Below are 27,878 nucleotides of genomic sequence, written 5' to 3' on the forward strand. Positions count from 1 at the left end.
ACTTACTAGATCACTGGTTTGTTATAAAAGGACATAAGTCAGGAACAGCCAGATGGGAGAGATGCATAGAGCAAGCTGTGAGGAAGGGACACAGAGCTTCCATGCCCTGTCCATGCGCACCGCTCTCTCAGCACCTCCACATGTTTGCCAACCTGGAAGCTCCCTGAATGCCATCCTCTGGGGTTTTTATGGAGTCTTCATTGCATAGGCATGATTGATTAAGTCATTGGCCATTGGTGATTGATTCAGCCTCCAGATGCCCTCCCCACCAGGTGAGGGTGGTGGGGTAGAGAAGGGAGGATGGGAAGGGTGGGGGAGGGACTGAAAATTCCAGCACTCTAATCACATGGTTGGCTCCACTGGCAACCAACCCCCATCCTTGTGTACATTCCAAAAGTCACATTAACATAACAAAGGACTCTTTTATGCTCTCATCAGTTAGGAAATTCCAAGAGTTTTAGGAGCTCTGTGCCAGAAATGGGGACAAGACAAAATATATATTTCTTATTATAAATCACATCACAATGAGAAAGGCCTAAGTCACTTGCATTTTTTGAGATTCCATGTATACTAAAAAATGAAGACAGGAATTTACAGAAAATGTTGTATAATTGTAGAAAGTGTTTTCTTCTAATGAAGTTGCACGATTGACATTTTTTCTTCTAATCCTTATGGTGTATTGCTGGCTATGTAGATAACTTCCTTTGGAGATCATTCGAAGCATCTAAATGTGAGGCTATTTGAGAATCTGAAGTCTGGACCTCTTGGTTCCCTTGATGGTAAGACTTGGTCTTAACTGTCACGAAAATTTTAATTACCTTGAGAAAAAAATGTGTTTACCTTTTGCTTATACTATTTTTTCTGTGAACGATTAACCTTCAAAAAAATGTTCTTCTTCTCCTGTCTATTTAGAGATGTGGAGGATCACTGTTTAACTTCTCTTATGTCGTGAGTCAAAAGGGCATGTGCCTATAGACAGGTGTTATGTGAACATTTTAAAGCCACCAAAAAAATACAATGTCACAACCTCATAATAGAAAAGGTGTAAAGAGGGTCAGTAGCAAGGTATTTCTGGGGATTTCTAGACCTACCATCAATACACAGAATACTTACGGTAGTGTAAGTCTGGACTCTAATTGGACTAATTTCCATTTATACCACTGAGCACACCTGTAAAACTTTTCTTCAGCAGAGTGGACAGGCCACTTCTCTCTTGCGTTCTTGAAGGGTTTGTTAACACCATGATTGAATTGATTTGGGGGGAGCAGAAAATGTTCTATCTGCATCTTCATCTCCGTATTTTTCCACCACAACTTTAGAACAGCTCAGAAAGATGTCCATCCATCCCTTATGATTACATTTTTCTCCAGTGATAGCAAATGCTTCAAGGCCACAAAGCCAGATGGTCCATCAATATCATTGCAACTCGGGGTTGACGTTAGAGGGGTAGAAAAAAAGAGAGAAACCTGTGTTCAGAATCAATACACACTGAATTCTGGAGATGCTTTAACTCAGCATCTTATTTGAGAAGGAAAACACTCAGGAATAAGGAAATTGCACAGTTGTAATTTTCAACCATAATACAGCATCAGCTCCATTTTGCCTTCCTTTGAGATACTCAGATGAAAGGCAGGCTTGTATGAATGCAAAGTGTTATTACCTATCTTCTCTTTGCGGCTGCATTTATTTAGTAATCATTCTCATTTAAGTTACTCTTACTGTTCTATGAATGGTTATGCTTCTAGCTTAGGAGGAAAGCAATTCTTATCATAAAAGACGCTCTATTTCAGAGCCACGTAAAATTTAAAAGCCACAAGAAAGTGAATTATATTTAACAAGAGTTAAGGCTTCTGAGCAAAAATGCATGCGTGCTGCGGAATTAAATTAAGCCTGCTTTTATAAACTCTCACTCCTAAATACCTCGGGATGGTTATCTATGCAAAAAAGTCTCATGTACCCGTGTTGTCTATTCCCCCAAGTTATTGGGACACTAGAGCTGAAAGGACTCCAGGGGGCACCATTCAGTCATACTTGTGTCCCTGGAGGTGGACAGCACAACCTTACATCCCAGGCCTCAAGTGGAGGATGGTTTGAAAGACAGATGTTGAATGAAGATAAGAATATCAATAAGGAGGATATTACAGTGGTGCAGGTGAGAGGAAATGAAATCCTGAATGCAGACAGTAGCTGTGAGGATGAAGATGAGGAACCAGCACTGCGAAACGTTTAGGAGATGGACTCAATAGGACTTGGTAGGTAACAAGGAAGAGCAAGCTGAGGATTCTGCCCTTACACGGGGAACTGAAAGGATGGTCTCAGCCACCACATCATATCTAAATCCTCGTGCTCGCCTTCCTTCACTTCAAAGTAGTTCATCATATGTAGGCAAGTTCTTATGATCACAAAGCCAGGTATTTCCCCGTTGTTAAATGAAAGTGGTTCATAAAGGCCTGCAAGCTCACAGCTGCCTCTCTTCCCCAGGAAAATAGCAGCAAACGACTTGGGAACTCAACACTAATCAATCTACAGGCACTATCAGTTGGCTTGAAGAACTTTGGGAAACAAATCAATATCCTCTACAGCAGTGATGAATCTCCCGGAGTATTGATGGATGTAATTTACCTTGGCTTGAAAAAGCATTTGAATATGTACTCAGTAACATATTTGAAATAAACTAGGGACCCAGAGCTGCCATGGTAATTGTATAGGTTGTGGTCTTCAGATGGACACTCAGAGAAAAGACATGAACTGAGGCTGAAATAAAGTTCAGGAGTCACTTGCCAAGCCTTGTGTCCTTGCTCAAAGCTGCCTCAGCCTGGAGGAAGTGACAACTTTTTGCTAATTGGTCCACTTGAGTGGATGCTTTTTTGCAATTTGTCAGCCCCAAAGTGTTATTTTTTTGAATGTATACTAAATTTTATATGTGCTAGTGATGGCCCTAGGAGACACAGTTACTTATAACTAGGGGGAGGAAGGGGGAGCTGGTAGTGGGAAGCAAAAGGAGAGCATCTTAGGTGAGATTTTCAAGGTGGTTGTTGTTTTATACAAACATTTCCATATTTATGTATCACCATTGGAGCAGATCTGTGGGTCCTAAAACTTACACAACTTTGGAGGTCCCTCTTTAAGAAAAATAATATAAAATTATACATGCAGAATTTCTAGGGAAACTCAGGAAGGAACCCAATAACACTTTGTTTGCTCACATGTTTGAAACTCCTCCTACTTGAGGTAATTAAGGACCAGAACCACCTGTTTATGCCTAGTGCCTGCCACGTGATGGAAGGAAGGAAGGAGGGGGGAGGTGGGGGGAAGTTGGGAGGGAGACAGTTTATAAACAAACAGATTGGGTTTTTTTCTTTCACGATATCAGCTCTACCGTCTACCTCCAACTTTTCCCTTTTTGAACCAAAGTAATTAACTAACCTGATGGCCTATTTACTTTCCAGATTTACTTCTAAATGACTCACTTGTTTCTAAAATAAAATAATCCCATAAAGAACAACGATTTCCCACTATAGGAGACACATAAAAGGTAAATTGCTACAAATTAGGTGTGTCAAGATCTAGCGTACTTGTTAAAATACCAGTCTCTCAGATATGGAGAATGAGGGGTTCTCATGCCATGTTATAAATTGGTAAAATCATTCTGCACATAAATTGAACTATGTATAATTTTTTTTTTAAGCCCAGCTTTTGCCCCAGGACTTCTAGGAATACACAGCGCAGAGAGATTCAGACAAGCTCTCCAACCAGCCTCCCAATCTCTCCATTCCATCAAACATGAAATGGTGGTTACGTGTGACACAATCCTGTTTTGTCTTCTGTAAATGCAGATTAATGACTTTGGAAAATTCATTGCCTCCAGGTAAACAACTAAAAGCCTCATTAACTCAGCTCATTTTACTCAATTAAAACTTTTTTTTGAAAAGAAAATACACTCAAAAATGAAGAGAAAAGAAACCATGGCAGGGCTGGCCCTGTGGCCAAGTGGTTAAGTTTGCGTACTCTGCTTTGGAGGCCCAGGGTTTCGCTGGGTCGGATCCTGGCCAGGGACCTAGCACCGCTGATCAATCCACGCTGAGACGGCATCCCACGGAGCAGAACCAGAAGAATCTACAACTAGACTATACAACTATGTACTGGGGGGCTTTGGGGAGAAGAAGAAGAAGGAAAGAAAAAACAAAAGGATTGACAACAGATGTCAATCTTTAAAAAAAAAAACTATGGCAGGAGTACTCCTCATCTCACAAATCTGTATTCCTTTTGCTAAAAACAAGACAATAGATCGAAAATGGAGTCACTTATGCTAAGTTCCATGTCACCAGAGACTTCACTCAGAGTTTCGGCTCTCCTTGAAACCGAATCTTAAACCAGTCAATCAGGAATCGCTTGATGAGCACTAGTCAGGTAATCTGCCTGACAGACTCCTGCCGGCCCCTAAAGGAAGGTCACTTTGCGATAACCAATCTGCTTTTCTTGCCTAGCATAACTTCCTTGTTGCTGCTCCCTGCTGCCTACAAATGTCTTTCATATCGTCCAGCTCCTCAGAGCTCCTTTCTGTCTGCTGGATTGGATGCTGCCTGATTTATGAATCATTGAATAAAGCCAATAAGATCTTTAAAAAGTACTCAGTTGAATTTTGTTTTTAAACACTCTCCAACACTGTCATAATAGAAACAGCTGACATTGACCCAACATGTGCCGCCCCAGACACTGTCTATTCAGGACACACGAGAGCCCTCGTCACTCCCCGCCAACCTTCCGGGTAACGGCTGGTGTTTTCGCCTCTCCCGTTTCACGGATGATGGGGGGATCTGCAGGGGTGCGATACCTTGCATGAGGTCACACAGCTGGTAGTGGGGAGGTTTAAATACAGTCTGTGCTTTTAACCACAACTCTCCATTGCTACTCCAGCCGCCTGCATCTCAGGCCTAATGTGGCATCAGTCGCCTCCTAAGTCAACTTACAAAATGCTCATCAGAGTCCGCCCACCCCCACCCCGCCTTGAATTTTCCCATAGCTTTCCATTGCTCTTAGCCTAAAGAGCAAAAAGCCAACCTATCCAGACTCAGCTTACAATTTCCTCCTCCCTCTCTCAGCCGCACGCAGCCCTCTTTCAGCTCCTGGACTGAGCTGGGCTGCCTCAGGAGTGCTGCCCGTCTCCTGGGCAGATCCTTCCTTCCTCTACTCAGCAGTTCACCTGCTCCTTCGGATCGGCTACCTTGCTGACTGCCTTGCTGAGGTCAAAACCCCTCCTGCAGGCTGTCATACATGCAGAGCTTTCCTGCTTTTCTAGTGTCATAATTTTTTTTTAATAGACAAGACCCAAGATCATTCGGGTCTCTCTCTTTTTTTTTTTTTTTTTGAGGAAGATTGGCCCTGAGCTAACATCTGTTGCCAATCTTCCTTTTTCTTTTTTTCTCCCCAAAGCCCCAGTTGCATATTCTAGTTATACGTCACTCTAGCTCTTCTCTGTGGGATGCCACCACAGCATGCCTTGATGAGTGGTGCATAAGTCTGCACCCAGGATCTGAACCAGCAAACCCCAGGCAGCCAAAGTAGAGCATGTGAACTTAACCACTCGGCCACAGGCTGGCTCCCTCAAGTGTCATCAGTGAATAGTTTACATTTGTTTTGATAGTACATACAAATGAATATAACGCATTTAAAATCATGTAAAAGAGTATTTCTTTATATTATTAGTTATTGATATTATTTGCTTAATGTCTGTCCTCTCTCCCAACTGCATGCTTGGGAGGGCAGGGTCCTTGTCTGCTTTTGTCACGACTGTTTCTCTCATGCAGAGCACATAGCAGACACCCAATACATTGTTGTTCGATAAATGAATGGGAGATTCAGGTAGGAATATTTTTTGAACTCAAGATAGATAGAACTTTAGGCATTTTTGATGTAACATTTTTAAAAATCAATAGACTGGAGCTGGCCCGGTGGTGCAGCAGTTATGTTCGCACGTTCCACTTCAGCAGCCCAGGGTTCGCCGGTTCGGATCCTGGGTGTGGCCCTAAGCACCGCTTGGCAAGCCATGCTGTGGCAGGCGTCCCACATATAAAGTAGAGGAAGACGGGCACCCATGTTAGCTCAGGGCCAGTCTTCCTCAGCAAAAAGAGGAGGATTGGCAGCAGATGTTAGTCAGGGCTGATCTTCCTCAAAAAAAAAAAAAAAAAGCAGTAAACAGTTTTTCTTTTGACTACCAAACATTAATAAGAAATTTTACAAATAAATTTGTTAGTTATTTTTCTAAAAAAAGTAAATTTCCAGTTATTCCTATTTTACATTTGAGAAACTGAAGTGCAAATACATTGTACTTTGCCCAAGTTTGCTTATAAATTACCACAACACCAACAAGCCTGTTAAAAAGATATTTGGCTTTTTGCTTCATTCAACAACTCAGTAGTGTTATTTACAATTATGCTGAAATATTTCAAATTGTACTAATCTTCTTTATACACTGGACATCAGCTAATCCATTTTCTTTTTGAATGGTTGCTACATTTCTTTTAGAATTGTGTTCCCCCAAATGGTGGTGGCTCAAAGAATTCCTAAATCAAATTCCAACACACACTCTATCTATTTACATACAAGTTACAGATCGTACCTTCCCTGGGATTAGATATCTCAAAATTGGGGTTTGTAAATTCAGAACTCAGCAGTGCTACCTCCCGTTACACTGGGAAAAGAAGGATGATTCAATCGAGCTCTTTATTTAAACATTCACTAGCAAGTCTTTACTGGTTGCTGTCTGTGAGTCGGAGTAATCACCCATCAGACAAAGCCCCGTCCGACTTCCCAGATGATCGGAATTCTAAATACTTGCTTTCCTCCTTGGTGCTTTGGGACCCGCCCAGTCCACTTGTACACTTCCTTCTCGACTCCTGGGTGGGTCTCATCTACTTACTTCCTTTGTTCTTATATTTCCATCCTGTGAGCAAATTATCACCTGCACTCTGGGTGAGGATTATCTCTTCTTCATCATTTTAGGGTAAGCAATGAGATGTACAGAAAAACAACACAGACTTTGTAATCTGACAGCTGAAGGTTTGGATGCCACCACGATCTCTGTTCTTCTCCAGGGAAATTCCTTCCCTTCACATCTCCAGTCCTGCCAGCTTGACAGGGAGGAGCGATGTGAGAAGGAGGGACTGTTGCAAGGATTTCTGAGAGAATCTTGACCTTGTTTGGCAGTCAGTAGGTTAGGGCTTGGGGGACAGATTCAGGCCCACTTTGACTTGATTGCTGGTTCTCTCACTTACTGTGCTATTGAGCAAGTTACCAGTACAATTTCATACGTAATTTTGTCATCTATAAAATGGAGAACAATAAAGTAATGACTGTGAACTTTTAAACCTAGAATTCGGTACATTACAAATATCAACAGACTTTAAAAATGACTATAATTCTTTGTTGGCAGATGGGAAGGTGCTAGCTAATTTTTAGTACAGATGGAACACTGGAGTTTTAATTGGTCGAGTAAGTTGCTTAAGAAATGGAATGTATATGGTACATGAAAAGAGTTTGGCTTTCTTAAAGCCATCAGTCTGGCCCAGAATCCTATTGTTTCCACAAGTTCCATCATTAAATTCCTTCACACATCCTATTCACAAGTCTCTAGAAACTTTTATTTTTCTCTTGGAATTTTTCTGAAGGAGTTTTCAACTTCCCAATGTCTCCTGAACCACCCTTTAGGTGATTATGTTAAAAAACTCACAGAAAAGGCCAGTAATGGTATTATTAATTCATTCGTACAGTAACCACCTCGTGAATAAGAAAGTACACAAATTAGCATTCACAAATTGTGGGGGAGGGAACAGAGGGGAGGTGAAAGAGAAGAGCGCCTCTGGGTGGCAGGAAGTGGGAGGAGACTTCTAAAAGAGCAATCTTGGCCCAGGGGCCAGCTCAGAAGTAAGAACTTTCCTTTCATCAATCTGGATTCTTGTTCTGAGTATGGAGAAGACGAAAGGCAAGGAGGTAAGTACAATTTTAGTGCATTTGTTTTCTGTCTGTCTTCGTGAATCTCCTCGTGTTCCTTCTCCCCCTGAGCACACTTGATCCTCCTTTTAATGAGAAAACAATGTGCCTTCAACTTCCTCCTCTTTAAAAAGAAAACAGTGAAGTCCCTGATATGATTGTAGCCTGTTGTATTGGAGCGAGGAAATAATAAGAAATGGGGTTCCCTGTTTGGGTTTTCAAGAGATGGTTTATCCTGTCAGAAAGAAGAATCCAGTATCAGGAGTGGAGGGAAATGGTAACAGGAGAAAGGAGGAGGTGAGGGGACGACTTTAGGAAGAGGTGATGAGCTGAATCTGGGAAAGAACGAGATCCTTTAACTCCCCCTCGACAGACACAGATCCTAAAGCAAAGGTGCTGGGTCTGAACCCGTCTTCTTTTCCCAGGATCATTAGGGCCAAGAGATAATCAGAAGCCCGACATATTGACAAGCACTGCAGACAGAAAGTGGAGGTGGAGAGGCTTGGATGCTTGTTCCAGAAGAGCTGAACTATCGTGCCCAGGGAAACTGAGCACTCTCAGGGGCTCTTTCCTAGAACTGGGTCATTTTTGCACTCTCAATTTTAAGATTTTTGTGAGGCCCAAAAGTAAGTACTTTGTGTAGGCTATGCAAATGTAAAATTTGAATACGAATGTCAAACTGCAATAGAGATGTAAAAATGCCATACGAATGTTAATTTGTCCAGTACTCCTACCTCGGGGATGATAGAAAGGATTTAGATTTGGGAGCAAGTTGACCCGGATTTAATTCCTATCTAACATGCCTATCTGTGCGCCCTTGGTGATGTAAGGCCTCAGCTTCTGCGCCTGAAAAGCAAAGAAATAAACTGTCACCAGACTGCTGTGAGGATTAAAGGAACGAAAATAAGGAGCGCGTCAAACAATGCCTGGTATAAGAGAGAGACTCAACAAACGTTGGATTCTCTGTACAACTTTATCTCCACTGTTCTCTTGCTTCTTTTGATTCAATTAACCAGTATTTATTGAGTGCCTATGATGAAAAGGAAAAAAATTCTGCCCTTGTGGAGCTTACAGTCAAATGGAGCTAACAGGCATTTACTGAATTACCAAGCCAACGTAGAATTGCAACTGACCAGTAGTGGGAAGGAGGCAAAGTGTAGATCTGCCTTGGTCCGTAAAGACTAGAAAGGGTTTGCAGATGAACGCTTGAAGGGAGATTCCGAAGGAGGAGTAAGGCTTAAGAATGTAAATAGAAGTGGGGTGGGGTGGGGTGGAGCTGAGTGATATCCCTTTGGGCCAAAATAACTACGTCGGATAGGAAAGAAATTCTGTGACTGGAGCTTGGGGCAGTAGAGAGTAGTGTGAGAAGTTAGGCTGGGGTTATATGAAAGACATTTGTTTATCTTCATATCTTCATGCTAAGAACAACAAACCTTCGAATGGATGTAAAGGTCTGGTAGCTTCCTTCCCACAATAGTATAGGAAACAATGTGGAAGAGGTCAAGAGTGAAGGAATGGGGAGAAAATCTTCCAGGTGAGAGATGATGGATATCATAGGCGGTGTAAGCACATCCCCCAAAGCAGAGCCTATTTTCTTCCACTTGTTTTATTTGTATCCATATTTTCTGTCTTTTCTTGTACTTTTCAAATTGGTCTTCTCCCATTTCCCCATCATTGTTTCCTATCTTATAAATGAAGCTGGGCAGTAACGTGACCTCCAGAGGAGAATCCACACTGCCAGCAGAGTTCAATGACTGTTTTGGTGCCTTGGATGTGAGTTACCTTAAGGCTGGTAGTGTTTGTGGTAGGTAGGACACCAGAGGAATGACTGACTGGTTCCTCTATCCCCAGCGGAACTCCACAAAGAAGTCGGGGGAAAAATATATGACTGGCAAATCGAAACCTCAGTCAGTAGAACCCGAAGAGGAACAGGAGGCTTCTGGTGAAACAAAAACACAAAAAGCCTCAGCGAAGGGGACCAAACGAAAAAGGTCTGTGAAGGATGACAAAGGTAAGAGGTCTGCGAGCCCTTGAGTCTGATTTCCTCAGATCTAAGAGGCCTGAGGAATTTTCCTGAAGGAGTAGAAAAAGTAGGAAAGAAATTTCCATCCTCTCTTCTGCAAATCCTACAGAATTTTCTTCAAAGAAAAGGAATTTCTTTGGGGCCTAGCTTAAATCTCACTTCCCTGAGCCTTCTCTTGCTCGCCTCTGTCAAGGCTGATTTCTTCCTGTCTCCAAACCCCCACGAAATGTTTGGTGCTGGTCATCATCTTGCCCTCACTCACTGCTTGCAGTTAAGGATCTCTAAGTGCAGCGATTTGGGGACAGACTGATGGAAGTTTGAAATCCCATCCTTGAAACTCCACTTCTGGTTCTAAAAAGTGAGGATAATGCCTACCAAGCCGAGTCAGAGGTCAGGGGGAGGGTCCCTTATAATCTACATAGAATAATTATGTAAAACACCTTCACTACACCTGACTAGTAAGGAGGACTCAGTATACCCTAGCGACTACCAGTGTCGTCCTAGTTGTGCCTGCTCTGGAGGTGTGTTCTGGAAATCTTCCCTGAATGCTGAGAGAGTGCATGAGGCACTGCAGGAAACTTGTGTGCAGTGAGACTGGAGTGCTGCCCTGACTCGGGTGGACTGGCAGAATTATGGATAATAGTGGGGTGTGTGTGGCATTGTCAGGTGGCTTATTTTGTTCTATGGTGAGAAGACAAGGCACCACTGAGCACTGACGATCTCGGGTCTACAACTTCTCTGATTTCCCTGGACTGGAAGTACAATCTCTAGTGCACCTCCTCGGAGTCTGTGGGTTACAGAGCTCACCAAGGAGCGAGCGTGTGTGAGTAGTGGGGAGTTTCAGGAAGTAAAAACTGTGTGATTCAGAAATATGAAGTCGTGGTGTGAGGTTCTGTCCTTTGGAGGTTTTGTGGTCTGTGGCAAGTCCTTGAACTGCGCATTCGGGGTTGGACTATGAGAACGAAAAGTCACTGTACTCTTGACATAATAAAAGGCTCCACAAAAGTTAATTATTACTAATTTTATCCCATCCTCCTTCAGCTCGCTGTTTGCAAAAGATGGAACCAGGCAAAGAGAAAGTAAGAATTCGGAAGAAGATAGCAATTCCTCCACTACCCTCTGAACTGCCACCGATCAACCTGGTTCATCGAGACGTTGTGAGGGCCTGGTGCCACCAACTGAAACTGAGCACCAAAGGCCAGGTGAGGGCCAGGGTGGGAGACGGATGCTGCTGGGAGGAAAGGTAGGGGCCTTACTTTCATTACTAACTCATTTTTCTCTTTTCTTAGAAATTAGATGTATATAGGCGACTCTGCGAATATGCTTATCCTAATCAACAGGTGAGCAATTTGTAGGAAATTTGGCAGAATGGAGGGTTTAGTCCTCATCCTAATTACCTATTTTAGCATCAAACAGTAAGTAGAGGAATTGTGTTAGCCCCTCCTTCCTTCTCCACCCCTCCTTCTAAGGAGGAACCACATCCCCCTGTCATCGCTTTTCACCAACTCTGAGCAAAGAGTAACAAAAATGAGGCTGCACTTCTGAGAGTACTTTGATCTTTCAAATCTCATTTGTAGGACATTCCTGTCACAGCAAAGGAGGCCAAGATCCTGCCGGGATCCCAGAGAAAACTGATGATGGACAAGGGGAAATTGTTTCCAGAAAGTTGTGATAAAAAGATGTCTTCTGCCGGGACTGATCCTCCTAAAGTGGCTGCTCCCCCTAAGGAGGGGCCGGCCGCCCTCAAAGGGTCTGCTGCTCTCCTTGAGGGAGTTGAGAGTGTTGTGACAACTTCCTCCCCAGATGCTGTGTTTGCCTCCTGGAGCAGAATTGCAGCCAGGGCTGGGAAGGTGGAGGCAGTGGAATCGAGACAAGAGGCCTATGGTAAGCCCAAGATTAAGAGTTGGTTCTGGTTCAGATGAGGAAGTTTAATTACTATTAACCACTGATCAATTTTCGAGTATATAAAAAACACTTGAAGGGCTGGTGACTCCTGGGCCCCACCCACAGTTTCTGATTCAGGTCTGAGGTAGGACCTGGGAATTTACATTTCTAACAATTTCCCTGGCACTGTTGATGATGCTAGTCCGCAGACCGCACTTGGAGAACCACTGCTGTAAACTACTATCAGAAAGGGCTAGCAAACTGTTTGGCTTCATCTTTCCCCTTCTTTACGGCAGTAAAAGTAAGGGCAGGCTCTAAAACCAATGGCCAGAGCTTAAGCCCTGGGTCCTCTAGCATCTGTTAAGTGAGTGACATTAACAAGTTCTTTAATCTAACTCCCAGTTTCCTCATGGTAAAATAGGTTAATAACACCTACCTCCTAATGTTGTTGTAAGAATTGCGGGAGATACAATTAAGGAAGACCATAAACTGGTTAACACAGTGCAATACCTGTTGAGAGCTGAGACCCCTGAACCATCTCATGAAGTCCTTCCCAGACCACTTGGTTTAATCTTTCCACTGAAAGAAACCAGAATATGTCACCTCAAAACAGCCCTCTTCAACATAAAAATTATTTTGAGCTCAAGGCAATTAAAAAGCAGCAAACCCATAAAAACCTCCCCCTTTCCTGCCTAAAAGCGGGTTGTAAATACTCCTTCTGCTGGAGACAGACTCTGTTAACAGAGACATGGCACCATAGGAGCCTATAAACAAAACTTACTCCATTAGTTCCCTCCCATATATTTCCCTTCCCACTGTTGGCCACCCTTGGGGGCCCAACACTGATTTCCTTTGCCTGTCCTTTCTCTACAAATTCGTTGTTCTTTGTCGAAGACATATGAGCTGGAATTCTAAGCCGCCATTTTGAGTCAGTTTCTGTTGGCTGCGATGCGTGCTAAACGTGTTAATAAACTGTTTTTCTCTTGCTAATGTTTTTGTTAAACAGTCCTAGCTGAAAACCTAAGATGGGCGGAGGTAAAGTTCTGTTTCTCCTACACTATCGTCTACGCTCTGGAGCTACGCCACTTCCAACTATATTTTTTGTTTCTTTTTTAGGTTTTTAATAGGAACTGTTTTGCATTATTTTCTAAAGGAGAACAGGATAGAGTAGGTTAAGTTAGGATTCCAGGTTCATATCTTAGAGCTGGCACTTAAGAAAGCGAGCAGAGTCAAAGGCCGTGATGCACTCTCGAACGTTAGAATTTGGCCATGCTGTGTTCATACACGCCTCTTTCCTTCCCCAGGTGTCAAGTGGTGTGTGGTCCATGGGAAAAGTCTCCCTGCGGACACAGAGGGCTGGGTTCGCCTGCAGTTCCACGCTGGACAAGCCTGGGTTCCTGAGAAGCAGGGGAGAGTGTGTGCGCTCTTCTTGCTACCTGCCAGCAGTTTCCCCCCCTTGTACCTGGAGGACAATATGTTGTGCCCCAGATGCGTTCATAGGTAATTGCCTGGTGCTTTTCTACAAATTAAATGTGGGCACCTGGTTGTTAGTTGGGGGAGAGAGGAGACACATGTTAATCTAGTAAGCCCTGTATTTGAAGCACAAGTTGTCAGTAAAGAGTTTTCAAGAAAATTAGTACTCAGGTAAGTGTATTCCTAGGAAAAAAGAACATTTATGTGTCAGGGCATAATGGTTCTACCTGGAGACCCATAATTCTGGAGAAATAAACATTGTATAATAACTATATTCCTGGTAGATGCACTACACAGAAATAATGACTAGCAAAACCTTCCTTTAAGTAGCCTACAGTCAGTGGGGGGGACTGGTATGTAAACAGCTGCAATACCGTGTGATGGCTGGAATCACAGAGGTTTCTTAAAGAAAGAATGGACTGGTTAGCGACCAGCACCAAGGCTGTGAAAGAACTTAGGACAACGTAGAAATTGCAAGTGGCTCAGTGTGACAGAATATGGCAGTATATGGTGGGAAATAAGCCTCAGCCTTCTCCCTTATAAAATGGGCATAATAATGCCTATCTGAAGAAATTGTGAAAATTAACTGAGTTAGTGCCTGTAAAGTTCTTAGCACTGTGTCTGCCATTAGCAAGCATTTAAAAAAAATGGTGGGGGGCTGGCCCCATGGCTGAGTGGTTAAAGTTCTGCACACTCCACTTTGGCGGCCTGGGTTCACAGGTTCGGATCCGGGTACGGACCTACTCTGCTCATCAGCCATGCTGTGGAGGCATCCCACATGAAACATAGAGGAAGATTAGCAGAGATGTTAGCTCAGGGCTAGTCTTCCTCAAACACACACACAAAAAATTGTGGGTATTAATTATTCCATCAAGAGAAATTTGAGCAAAGTCATGAAGATGGAAACCTACATAATGTATGCAAAAAACAATTTTGGCTCAAATCGAGCGTTATAGATGTTAAGTAATATCTTTAGTTTGGGGTCAAATTATAGTAAACTTTAAATGTTGGAAGTTTAGAGTTTACCCAGTAGCCAGTGTTGTTCTCTTCAAAGGCTTTATTAGCTATGTGATATGATCAATGAAATACTTTATAATCCACAAACAACCAATTTTGGAGGCACAATTATGAAGAGAACAGAAGGAAGGGTACGAAAGGCTTTGCTCTAATTTAAGATCCACGCCAGACTGAAACCAACATATTTTATAAAATGGTTGACTGCTGAGGAATAGTTCTGTGGCAAGGGGCTTGATAAATTTGTTGTTCTCTACATAAACTGTGCTAGCTAATTAACATTTCTATTTCTAAATAAAGATGGAAATATTTTTATTAAAATAAGCCACCAAAATCGGTAAACTGAGATGAGAGAAGCGCTGTTGTGAAGAGGCAGCAGCGTTATTTGGCCCGAGGAGGAACAATCCTGGGCCACAGTTGTGTTTCTACCGGCAGCCATTTCATTGACTTTACATGTGTCAATTAGCTTTTCTGGATCTCACTTTTTACACCTCTAACATGAAGATCCAATTGGGCCAGAAGGTGTGCAAAGGTCACCTACAGTATATTAAAGTTAAGAAGTCACTAAGAAGTTTATATGCCTGTAAAGGAACTTTTATTCCAAAAGGCCATTGTACTTAGTTTTATAGAGAACACAGACAATTTCCAGGAGTCAAGGGAGGGACAAGGAGTCTGAAGTCAGGCAGCTCATCCCTGGGGGACCGGCTATTGAATGAAGGGTTTTAAGCAAGTAAATGAATTGAGGTTTGCACGGCCGGGGAGCCGCGTAAAATCTATTAGGATATAAAATATATTTGGAATATAAGATCTATTAGAAAATTCTTGTGGGAAAATTTGGTTTTTCATGTGTTTAAAGTACCTAGCACCTTCTGCAGGTGCTAGAAGAGAAATCTAGCTTCTAGATGATTATTTGATGATTATTTAGATGTTGATAAGGATAATAGGAGTTGCACTGAGGCTGAGGAAAAAGCTTCAAGGAATGGCAATATTTTAGGATCATGTTAAAGGAGACAGAAAAGAAACAAAAAGCTGGAATGCGAAGTCCATGTGAATGTGAAGGGGAGAATTTGCAAGGGGAAATCATCTTAGGTGAGACCCAATGAAGCTGAAGAAAGTATAAAGAACACACTGGTTTGGATAATACAAGAGATTCAAAGTAGTAAGGCAGATAATTCGGTGTCAGTTGAATAAGGGGAGGAGGAAGGAGAGACTGCGATTGGAAGTATTTTCTGACAGCACAAATGGCGAGGTGGAACAGTAGGACAATTAAAGGGAATTTGCATTTGTTCTGTGTCGCAGAGGGTGAGCCTAAGTGTGATTCTGGGCTTAGCTTGGGAGAGGGGCCTATGGAAAGGGAGGACAGAAAGAAGATGATTTCTGAACGGGGAGACATGGTACAGCCAGACTTGGGTCCCAGGGGTCCATCTCCCCACCCTTCGGTTGTTCAGGAGCCATCCTGGGCATCATCCCGAGGTCTGTTGGCCTGCTGCGGGCCCACCTTTGGTGTCATGAGTACTGGACACTAGAGGTCCAAGACAGCCGGCAGAGCTGACGTGCGGGGGTCCCTCAGGCTAGACTCCCCCTCCACCAGCCAGGACTGGCAGCCCCCCGGGCCCTGGCACAGTTACCATCTCCTGCAGGAGGAAGTATATGAGTGTTTTCTCCCCTTTTGGCTCTCCTGCCTCCCGCTGCCATTCTCTATTCCAAGCAAGCTGAACAGAACCGAGGTCACTTTGAAGAGCCCTTTAATGACTTACCTGGGCCACTGGGCAAGTGAAAAAAAGATCCATTCTGGGGCCTCACTTGTCCATGGGTTGCACAGGACAAGAACATATTACAGAGACATAACTTCGCTCATTGTCGTTCCCTGATGACATGGCCACATGCTTCCCGCCCATAACCCTAAAGTTTAAGGCCTGTTTTATTGGCGTTCCAGCAGTGGGTTTCTCAGCTATTTTCAAGAATGTGATTTGATATTTCTTCTTGCTTCTCATCATTTTAAAAACAAATTTTTCCTTTGCTTTGTAGGAATAAGGTGTTAATGAAAAGCCTCCAATAAGATTACAATACCAAGAAAAAGGGTGCAGCTAGTAATGTTAGAAGGGTGATTACAGCCAGCTCCGCGCTGCCCCTGACGGCTGAACCCTGGGCTGCTCCACACCCCCCATGCCTCCTGCTTCCAGGTGCACAGGCTGACGGGCCGCAGCTGTCATCCTCGGACCCCCGGCAATAATGCCTGCGGCTTCATGGGTTGGGATACAGAGGCTCTTGTATTTTAAAATAGAAAAGCATTTCACAAAGTTTACCCTTCCAAAATAAAAGTGATCTCAATAGCTCTTTTAAAGTGGGGTCCTGAGCTGAGCGTTGGAGGGCTGGGGTGGGGGTGGGGGGTTCCATGCTGGATTTCTCCCCTCAGAAATCTGGCTCCTGCAGGGGCTGTTGACTTCTAAGTTTAATGACATCAAACTGTTGAATATTTTAAGCCAAAGGGAAAGCTTTTATTCTCTCCCCACTCCCCAAAACACATTCTTGCTGCACAAAACCTTTTTCGAAGTTTTCTTAATAACTTGAAACTTCTATGGTGTGTCTCTGGGATAAAAACACAGAGCACTTTACCAGTATTATTTCCACTTGTAACTATTTTGTATATTTCTGCTGGTTGTAAATGTTTAAGGTTACTTCCAAATCATAAGTAATGTAATATATTGAATTTTAAATGTGTATGTAAAATAATTGATCTATTGTATTTAGGAGACCATATTCATTGCATGTTAAGTATTTTTAATGTTCTTAATTCAGTAGGATTAAGCCAAAAAGTAGGATTTTCTTCTGCATGATTTTTTAAGGCATTTTATTAAGGTATGGTTGACATACAAGAAGCTGTATGTATCTAATGTGTGCAACTTGATGAGTTTATTCATTTTTAACTTTTTGTGTACTTCCTAAATTTATAGTCTGTGAGTCTTGGAAAAGATCTGATGTTTTTCACTTGTCTTGTGTTTTCATGGCAGTTTCCAAAATTGTTTCGTTATTATGGATTTTTGTATTATGGGATTTTTTTTTCCCCTTCCAAAATGGACTGGACAGAGTAATGAAGATGGAAAGTTTATAAACATCATGATGTAGACTGGTTTGGGCATGAATCCTCAATAAATGTTAAAAAAGAATAGAGGGGAAAGTTTATTGATCAAGATATTTTCAGGGGCTGGCCCCATGGCCAAGTGGTTAAGTCTGCATGCTCCGCTTCTGCGGCCCAGGGTTTCGCTAGTTCGGATCCTGGGCGTGGACATGGCACCAATTGTCAGGCCACGCTGAGGCAGCGTCCCACATGCCACAACTGGAAAGACCCATAACTAAGGGTATACAACTATATACCGGGGGCGCTTTGGGGAGAAAAAAGGAAAAATAAAATCTTAAAAAGAAAAGATATTTTCATGGTCTTGCAGCAACTCCTCATCAATTACTCATTAGTGGTCAGAATTTTTCAGTGTAATAAATAATACACATTTTATTCCTTATATCTTGTGTGTATTATAAATTTTAATTTTGTTTCCTTTTTTAACTTTATCCCTATTTTTATTGGATTGCTCAAGTTTCTGTTCTATTTCCTTCCTCTCTTCCTTTATTAATTTGAGAATTTTTCTTTGCTTTCTAATTCTGCTTACAGCTATCTCCCTGCTCCTAACACACTTAAGTAAACTTGAAATTCTCTATAGATGGTTTATTTACCCCCTCCTTCCTGTCTCTGGCAAAATGAAATCTCTAAAGTTACACTTATTCCTCAACTCTCTAATCCTCACAAGGCTTCCTACAAATTCTATAAAGTTTTAACTCCCCGACTGTATCCCCCCACTACCGTCTCCCATGTTCCTAGAATACTATTATGAGGAAGAGACACAAACAAGTTGGAGCTATGTACTCCGTATGCCTCAGATGAGTTCTATGGCAAGGTGACCCTGCGGATGATGATCTGGGTGTTTGCCATGCAGATATGTCTGTGCCCACAAGTGCATGTGCGGTGTGTGTGCAGGTGTGAGGTGCAACAGGAATGGCGATGTGAGAAGTCTGGAGCTAGCCCTCCAAATTTCCATTGGCTCCAAAGGAACATGGGAAACTCCAAGAGTCAGCGCTGCGATAACAGTTCGAGTCAGAGGTCCTGCCCAGACGTTGCTGCCTGAGGCAAACTGATCTGCCTGAAGGAAGCCTGTGACCTTCCTGACAGGAAGCAGAAGTGAAGTGGCTCCCTTCCCCATCTAAGGTCCCCAGCTCTAACGGCAGAGGTAAGGAGGAGAAAGGGGATGGGGCGATTTTCAAAATATTAACTCACTGAATTGGAATTAATTTACCTGAAAGTGCCTCAAGTAAATTCCTACATTTGGCAAGATAGGGCTTATAGGCAAAAATTGAAATTTGGTTATGTCCACCTTAACCAAATATTCCAACTTGCCATCACCAGGAATGGTACAAATGGAGATGTTTTCTGACCTGATACAATACGTCACTGATAATCTAGCCAAAAAGATTTACTACGAATCTACTCACAAGGAAGCCATCAGTCCTGATTATACCTGCTGTCTCAGCAAAATTAAGTGGCTTAGCTTATTTTGGGTGGCATTGGTTAGGTGTACCCATATGTAAAAATCCACAGAGGTGTGTACTTAGGATGTGTTTACTTTACCAGATGTAAGTTATGTCATTTTTTAAGAGTCCTAGTTTGAATGATAAATTATAGTTTCTCAAGTTAAATGGATGTTTTTGGAAAACTCTGGTAAATTTCAATATAGAATGATATTAGATGATGGCTACAGCGATGTTAAATGTCTTGATTGTTATAACTGTATTGTGGTTATATAGGATTATATATGTGTGTGTTTATAACCTCCAACATTGTTTTTATGATTATTAGGGGTATTATAAAGGTATATATATATGCATACACAGAATATAGAAAAAGATCACTGCACTAACCATTAAAAATTGGTTAATGAGATACAGAACATACAGGTATTGTACCAACTTCTATGTTTGAAATTGTTAAAATAAAAACTTTTATTTTAAAATAAAATACTCCGGGGGCTGGCCCCGTGGCCGAGTGGTTAAGATCGCGTGTTCCGTTGCAGGCGGCCCAGTGTTTCGTTGGTTCGAATCCTGGGTGCGGACACGGCACTGCTCATCAAACCACGCTGAGGCGGCGTCCCACATGCCACAACTAGAAGGACCCACAACGAAGAATATACAACTATGTACTGGGGGGCTTTGGGGAGAAAAAGGAAAAAATAAAATCTTTAAAAATAAAATAAAATACTCCATTGCATATATGAAAAGATCCTTCTGATGTACAAGTCAGATCATGACACTCTGCTCGAAACCCTTCCATGGATCCCATTTCATTCTGAGGAAAAGTCAACGTCCTTGTAATGACCTCCAAGGCCTTACCTAAGTCTCCTACCCTGTGCCCCCTCACCTCTGACCCCATCTCCAGCACCCTGCCTTGGCTGTTCCTTGTTGGGACCTAACACACTCCCAGCTTAGGGCCTCATCACTGGCTGGAATGCTCTTTCCCCAGACGTCAATATGGTAAACTTCCGTACTTCCAAGTTCTTTCTGAAAATGTCACTTTGTCAAAAAGGCATACTCTGACCCCTATTTAAAGTCACAATCTTGGGGCCGGCCCCGTGGCCGAGTGGTTAAGTTCGCATGCTCCACTTTGGGGGCCCAGGGTTTTGCAGGTTTGAATCCCTGGCGCATGGACATGGCACTGCTCATCAGGCCATACTGAGGCGGCATCCCACATGCCACAACTAGAAGGACCCACAACTAAAAAAATATACAAGTATGCACCAGGGGCACTTCGGGGAGAAAAAGGAAAAATAAAATCTTTAAAGTCACAAGCTCTTTCTCCACCCCACCAGCACTATTTATCCCCCTCGCCCTGTTCTAGCTATTTTTCCACAACTTACTTCCGCTAACAGAATAAGTAAGTTATTATTTATCTTCCCCTAACAGTATAAAAGGATTTCTTTCAGTTTTGTGCACTTAGGCATCACAGCCTCCTAGAACACAGCCTGACATATTTGGTGCTCAATAAATGTTCAATGAATGATGGACGGAAAGGTTTGGAGTGAGTTATAAGAGGAAATAGAGTGTAAGTAACTTAGGAATCAACATAAAATGAGTATCTGTGCCCTAACGTGTTACTGCATACTCACTGTCTAATTTTACTCAGTATTCTCTGGGAAAGTAATTTCTGGCTGTCAGTCCTCTTGGAAAGAAGAAAGTTCTCTGCTGTGTATAGCACCTGGAATTCTGTTTTCTATTCCTTCATGCATGTCATACTTTAATTCCTTATAAAATACTATTTTAGAAGATCTCTTTTTAAATGCTTAGCAGGAATTATGGAATTTTTTTCCCCAATGCCCCACCTACCTGTTTTGGAATGTGAAGTCCAAAGATGGGAAGAGCAGTAATCACCCAGTATTTCAAGTACCATTACTTGAAGGATAAGGAAACTGCTGAAATTATCATATTTTTTGAAGAATAAGAAAGGAGAAAGAACTTCCAGGACTGGGGGGCACAGGAAGTTGGAGGTGACATCAGTTTACAAAAATGAAGTAAATGGGCCCAGAAGATACTTCATATTGGGAGGATTAGCTTGGGTCGATATCTTCTGTTCTTGCCCATAGAATACCTGGGCTGGAATGGTATGGAGGGGGTAAATCAGTCTAAAATGTGTTATTTTTCATGTCTGAGTCCATCACCCAAGGAAGGATTTCCCTGGGAAGGAGGTTTGAGTTGACATCAGATTGAAGAGCAAATAAGAATTAAGTTAAAAACAAGGAGAAGAAAGGACATTCCAGTCAGTGGAAAGGGCCTATGAGGATCCTGAGGTGGGTAACAAAAAGACTGATGGGCCAGTGTGTTGGGAGCTCAGAGCCAAGGAACATGGATACCAAATGGGACCAGAGAGGAACGGAGGCCCAGACAAGGCAAGGCGTTTGTTTTGTCTTTATCTTAAAAAACAGGGAAACCATTAGGAGTTTAAGGGGCTGGGCTGAAATGACAGATTCACATTTTGAAAAGATTATTTGCCTCTAGCATAGAGAAAGGACCAGAAGGCAGAGGACGTGTATTAGAGGAGACCAGTTAGAGGTCTTTACTTCTAGCAAGAGATGTTGGCAGCTTGGATCCTGGACATCTGGAGGAGGTGGCTTGACAGGACTCAGGAATGGACTGGATCCTGGGGATAGGATAACTCATAAGCAAAGAAAAAGTGATTCTAAAACTGATGGCTATCAACAAATTACCACTTCCTTTGTTCATTCTTTTGATTCTTTTTCTCCATCATCTCGCATATTAAAAGCCATCTGGGAAGCAAGATGAGTAACCAAAGGATTATCCACATATCTGAAGTAAATAACATGATATTTCCATTGATCTACTTTCCCAAAGGGTGGAAGCGGTGGGAATTGACTGGAAGGGAAGCAGAGGGCCTTTTCTGTGGTGATGGAAATATTTTCTGTCTTGATTGAGGAGTTGGCTATCATTTTTCAAAACTTATCAAACTGTACACTTAAGATCAGTGCATTTCATTGTAAACTTTACCTCATTTAAAGGAAAAAAAATGTTTCACTTGGAGATCAAAGAGGAAATGATATCTGTCACATGACTCTACTGGGATTTCTGTTCAGAGACTTTGGAGCTAGAGATTGAGGAAGTTCTGCTTATTCTCAGGATGGATAACAGAGAGGAGGACCCCACCTCAACAGAGAGATTTATAACATGAGGAGAGTTGTAAAAGAGGTTCATGGAGACTGGATGAGAATTCCTCAGTATTCCAGAACTCGTGCAACTCCAACACTAGGAAACAAAAGTCAGAACTTTATATAGTCTGCTTTTCCTTCAAAGTCCTGCTTAAATCTTACTTCTTTGATAACTTCTTGGGTATATTCCAACTATTAAAACTACCTTTTTTATCCAGACTGGATTAAAAATCACCACTTATTTCTTGCTGTTGAAAATCCCAAGAGCCCAAGCTTTTGAGGCAGTCAGATATGAGTTCACATTCCATCCTTGAAGCTCAGTTTACTTGATTATTATTAAGAGGAAGATAACAACCCACCCTTGCAGGGCAGCTGGGTTCAAAAAATCACGTATGTAAAACAGTTATGGGGTTAGGCAAGTGATGGGTACTCAGCCAAGAGTACTTGCTGTAATTCCTGTTGTTTGTCTGTTTCTGTTTCCTGCACTGAGATGAGCTGTAATTACCAGCCACTTAGCCATTTCAATAGCTGTGTGGCTTTGGGAATTTATTTAATCTCTCTAGCCTTAGTCAGGTTTATTGAAGTATAATTTACATATAGTAAAATTCATCTATTTTAACGCATAGTCCTATGAGTTTTGACAAATACATGCAGTCACTACCATCACAAGATGTAGAACTTCCATCACTCCAGAAAATTCTTGCCTCTTTGTAGTCACCTCTTACCCCCTCCCACAGCTTGTGGCAACCAATGATCTACTTTCTCTTCCTCTAGTTTTGTCTTTTCCAGGATGTCTTATAAGTGGAATAAGTCTGGGTTCTTTAATTTAGTGTGACACATTTGAGACTGACTCTTTTTTGCAGGTATTATTAGTTTGTTCCTTTTTAGTGATGAATAGTAGCATTCCATGGTGTGGATGTACCACAGTTTGTTTATCCATTCACCAGTTGAAGGATATTTGGTTATTTCTAGGTTTCAGCAATTACAAATAAGGCTGCTCTAAAACTTTGTATACAGTTTTTTGTGTGAACATTCAAGTTTCACTTATTTGGGGTAAATACCCAAGCACGAAGACTGCTGAGTGATATATATATATATATATATATATATATATATATATATATATATATGATTATTATTTCTTTTTGTTGTTGTTGAGGAAGATTAGCCCTGAGGTAACATCTGCTGCCAATATTCCTCTTTTTTGTTGAGGAAGACTGGCCCTGAGCTAATATCCGTGCCCATCCTCCTCTATATGTGGGATGTATATGTGGGATGGCTGCCACAGTGTGGCTTGAGAAGCAGTGTGTAGGTCTGCACAGGGGATCTGAACCAGGGAACCTGGGGCTGCCAAAGCAGAATGTGTGAATGTAACTGCTGTGCCACCAGGCCAGTCCCTATTATTTCTTTTCTTCTTCTTTTTTTTTTTTTTTTGAGGAAGATTGGTCCTGAGCTAACATCTATTGCCAATCTTCCTCTTTTTTGCTTGAGGAAGATTGCCCCTGAGCTAACATCTGTGCCAATCTTCCTCTATTTTGGACATGGGATACCACCACAGTGTGGCTTGACAAGCAGTGTGTAGGTCTGCACCCAGGATCTGAACCCGCAAACCCCAAGCCGCCAAAGTGGAGCATGTGAACTTAACCACTGTGCAACTAGGCTGGCCCCAGCTGAGTCATATATTAAGGGTATGTTTAGCTTATAAGAAACTGCCAAACTGTTTTCCAAAATGGCTGTGCCATATCATATTCTTACCTGAAATGTATGATATCCAGTTGTTTTATATCCTCATCAACATTTGGTATGATCAGTCTTTTTAATTTTAGCCATTCTAATAGGTGTATGTGGTATTAATTTACCCTCCATATAACTTTTTGTTGGCGTGGCTGTTGAAGTATTTTGCCCACTTTTTATTGGATTATATGTTTTCCTATTATTGAGTTTGGGAGGTTCTTTATATATAAATTAGAATCAGCCTGTCATCTCTTACAACAAAAATCCTACAGGGACTTTGATGGGTTTTCTGAGCCAACGAGTAATGGGAACAGTAACATATTGCAGGCCCAACAAGATGGAATAACTCTAGGAAAATGATTTGGTATTGTGTTTTAATGTGTTAGAGATACTTATTTTTCTTGCAAAAAGAATGCATTTAAGCATTTCTTCTATAGGAAATACCTAGAATTAAGTAGAATGCAGAAGTGTGTTAGGAGTTCTGTGAAGTGGAAGACCGCAGTGATGGAATGCAGTTGGGTTGTGTGTAGTATGGAGGGTATAATGAAATGAAGATAATGGTCAATTGAGTATTTCTGCATTAAATTCTAAGCCTTCATTGCCGTTGATGGTTAATATAATACAACTACAATCTGATGTAATGACCTGACCTGTGAGTGGAAGCTACAAAAACAAAAAAAGATCGCACACATGTATGTTAGGTAAAGTGTTGATGACCAGAAAAGACTGAGGGAGGAAGAAGTCTAAGACCTAGTTCTGAGGACCAGCTGGGCTATTTTGGGTTGAGTAATTTTGATTTGGGGTATCTGTTACCTGTATGGCAATGATCATAATATTTATCTCATGGGGTTGTAGGAATTAATGAGAGAATATATGTAATGCATTTTGTAAATTGAAGGCCGATGCAAATGTTGTTTAGGACTGTTTTATTAAATTCTTTCTTGGCTTCTATTCTTCAATGTTAAGTTGCCCCTAACAGAATGCTTCCCTGGCAGACCACTCTCCTCCTGTGATGGGCTATCTTGAGACAACTTATGTAGCTGGTGCCAACAATGGAATTTGAGGACTGATAGTAGGGTTAGTAAATTGGGAATTTATGCTGCTCAGAACAAAAAGATGAGAATGTGAGTCCTTTTAGTAACTTTTATTTCTCTGTTATTTTCTGCAGGAAAAAGTAATTTATAAGAGACTGTGTAAATATAGATATTTTAAAAAGAAGCCACTTTTGGGAAAGGAGTAATGACATAAAGTCATAATTCCTACCTACCACAGCATGGCTTTTGCAGAGTGGTGCCATGTTCGCACCCAGGATCCAAACCGGCAAACCCTGGGCCACTGAGAAGTGGAACATGCGCACTTAACCGTTGCGCCACCGGGCCGGCCCCTAAAGTCATAATTCTTATATTGAATCATTTTGCCTAATGTTGGTATGAAGCAAGGCCAGAGATAGCAGAGGGACAGACAAGGGGAGGGTACTGTTCTTGTTCTCCAGTCCCATGCATTACTCTTTCCATACTCTGTCCCACTTCTACCTGCTTTGAACTACTGAGGTAAGTCACATTCATTTTTGCAAAATAGTGGTGGGGGCTCCCCTTTGGACATTGATCGTGAGACCTGTTTTCAGAATATGCTCACCTTAGCAGGAGTGGTCCAGAAATTGTCATATTCAACAAGAGGTTTGATATTGGCCAGTTCAGCAATCCCTCAGCACAGACCCTAAAGAGGGAAGAAAACTGAAGTGGCCACTACCCTTGACACGGCTAAAAGATTTGTGATAAATAACTGAGACCATATTCAAGAAAAGGATCAAGATCAGAGAACCCATAGCAGTAGCCTCAGCCATCTTTACTACCACTTCTGAGTCCTCGACCCAAAAAGTCTCTAGTAATACTGATAATAGTTAGCGCTGGCCCAGAAAGGGAACAAGCTCAATTTTAATTAGCTCCAAGCGGAAAGGAAGTGATGCAATAAGGTACCCAGTTGTTTAGATGACTGGGTGAATGATAATACTACCTCTCAAAAGGGAAGAAATACAGAAAAAGGTTGAAAGTTGGTAGGGAAGACAATGAGTTTATTTTTTAATATATTCGAAGGGCAAGATAGGATATGCCAAAACTTCGGTCCGTAATGCAGGCAAAAAACTTGGGCTAGAAATACATATACGGGCATCGTCAGCGTGTCAGTGGCAGTTAAAATTGGAAAATTGAATAAGGCTGCTCTAGGAAAGCATGAGGCATGATCAGGAGCAGAGAAATGAAACTTATGAGATGTCAATATTTTAGGAGTTAGATGGGGAAAAGAGGTGGAAAAACCATTAGACCAGAATGGAAAGGAACTAGATAGAGTAAGAAGATACGTTCAGAAAGTTGAACTGTAAAAGAAGGGAGAGGGTAGTAGGTAAATAGAATGATAGTGTCAAAGGAGACGTGTGTGTGTGTGTTTTGTTTTAAGTGGGACAGGCTTAGAAATGTTTGTGTGCTAGTAGGAAGAACTTGTAAAGAGAGAGAGGTGGAAAACTCAGGGAGGAGCAAGTGACTGATGGGGACATAAGAGGGAGTAGCCGTAGTTCTCATTACTTGGCTTGAGTCCCCAACCTTCTCATGCACAGTCCTCAGACGGTACAGCAATTGCTTAGAGTCCAAAAGTTCTTCATACCAATCTTCAGCCACTTCAAATGGACAACATGAATCGAGCTTTCCAACTCCAACGTGTTTAACACATATTCCATTTGTCTCATAGGTAATGGAACTCAATGAAAATGCAATATGCAAAGAGGCGGCTGAGAAAGGATTTGGTTTCACCAGCCCCAAGAACACTTGCTGGTGGGGCTACACCTAATTTTGCGACTATTGGAGAATCTACAGCCAAATCAATTCCCTGTCCAGTCGTCAGAAGTTGCCCTCCCCATTTACTCTCACTGCCATGCTCTGTCCTGACCACATCCTCCGAGTTATACAGAACAGAGGACAGACCTTACTGGTCTGAATTCTGAATTTAAGATTCTCCTAATAGAGACTGTTGCTCCATGACGTAGAAGAGTTTTTTCAAAAGAAAAAAAAAAAATGCCGTTTTATCTGAGTCAGAAGGTAAAGATCTATAAATATTCTTCTAACGTAGGAGTGAATTCAATAGTCCTTTTAAGTGGGAATTTCTTGAAATGAATGATGTGGCAAAGTTGGGAACATCTTTCAGTGCAATTTTCATTCTTCTCCTCAGAAAACCAAAACCTCAGTAGTTGTCTCTTTCAACCGGTAGTGATACTAAATCATAGTTTCCAGACTTTCTCAGAAGCGTAGGGTTCTGTGGGATGCCTACGGGTTTTTATTTCCCAACCAGAGTTGCTCCACTTTTATTTATTATATGTTGGTGCTCCAGAAACATTTACTTTTACAGAGCATGTTCTTCTGATTTTAAAAAAAAAAAAAAGGGATTTTGAAAAGCACTTATCTAAGCAATAAATAGAATGTATTTATAAATATTTAACTTACAATATAGTATATAAAATATATTTGAAATAGGTAATGCATTTTTTTTTTCTCCCCAAAGCCCCCCCGTACCTACTTGTATATTTTCAGTTGTGGGTCCTTCTAGTTGTGGCCTGTGGGATGCCGCCTCAGCATGGCTTGATGAGCGGTGCCATGTCCGTGCCCAGGATCCAAAGTGGCGAAACCCTGGGCTGCCGAAGTGGAGCATGCGAACTTAACCACTCGGCCATGGGGCCGGCCCTTGTAATGCATTTTTATTTCAGAACTATTGTCTATTACTGGAAGAAATATAGAACACAGGTGTTCATAAACAATTTTTTCTTTCTTTTTTAAATCTCTACCCTACAGCCTTTTTATAGCTTAGCATCCTTTTAGTGGCTGCTTTTGAGTTCTGAGGTATATACCGAGCCCCCAACTTAAGTTGGTGTGATATGACTTAGAGTTATTCGTTTCACCTGATTAAGAGCCTTCTCTGAACTAGGCACTGTGTTGAGCACCAGGAGAATGAAGATGAGT

The 27,878-nt window shown here is 41.9% G+C and overlaps 1 protein-coding gene across 4 annotated transcripts; it reads left to right on the forward strand.

The window, feature by feature from the left end:
• The first annotated feature begins 436 nt into the window (after nt 1-436).
• On the forward strand, nt 437-26,940 carry DPPA4 (developmental pluripotency associated 4). 4 transcript variants are annotated; one of them, XM_070582147.1, is made up of 8 exons: nt 437-779; nt 8,415-8,615; nt 9,841-10,000; nt 11,054-11,214; nt 11,302-11,352; nt 11,590-11,896; nt 13,201-13,396; nt 26,617-26,940. In XM_070582147.1, exons 3-8 carry the CDS (start codon nt 9,874-9,876, stop codon nt 26,618-26,620), a joined length of 846 nt encoding a protein of 281 aa, XP_070438248.1. In that variant the 5' UTR covers nt 437-779; nt 8,415-8,615; nt 9,841-9,873; the 3' UTR covers nt 26,621-26,940. The 4 variants fall into 4 exon arrangements, with proteins under 4 accessions (XP_070438248.1, XP_008520351.2, XP_070438247.1 ...); XM_008522129.2 differs by lacking the exon at nt 26,617-26,940 and adding an exon at nt 16,412-16,727 and having other exon boundaries at nt 460-779; XM_070582146.1 differs by lacking the exon at nt 26,617-26,940 and having other exon boundaries at nt 460-779; nt 13,201-13,641.
• The last annotated feature ends 938 nt before the right edge of the window (nt 26,941-27,878 follow it).

This window comes from Equus przewalskii, chromosome 18, assembly GCF_037783145.1.
Source record: "Equus przewalskii isolate Varuska chromosome 18, EquPr2, whole genome shotgun sequence".
Taxonomy (NCBI): Eukaryota; Metazoa; Chordata; class Mammalia; order Perissodactyla; family Equidae; genus Equus; species Equus przewalskii.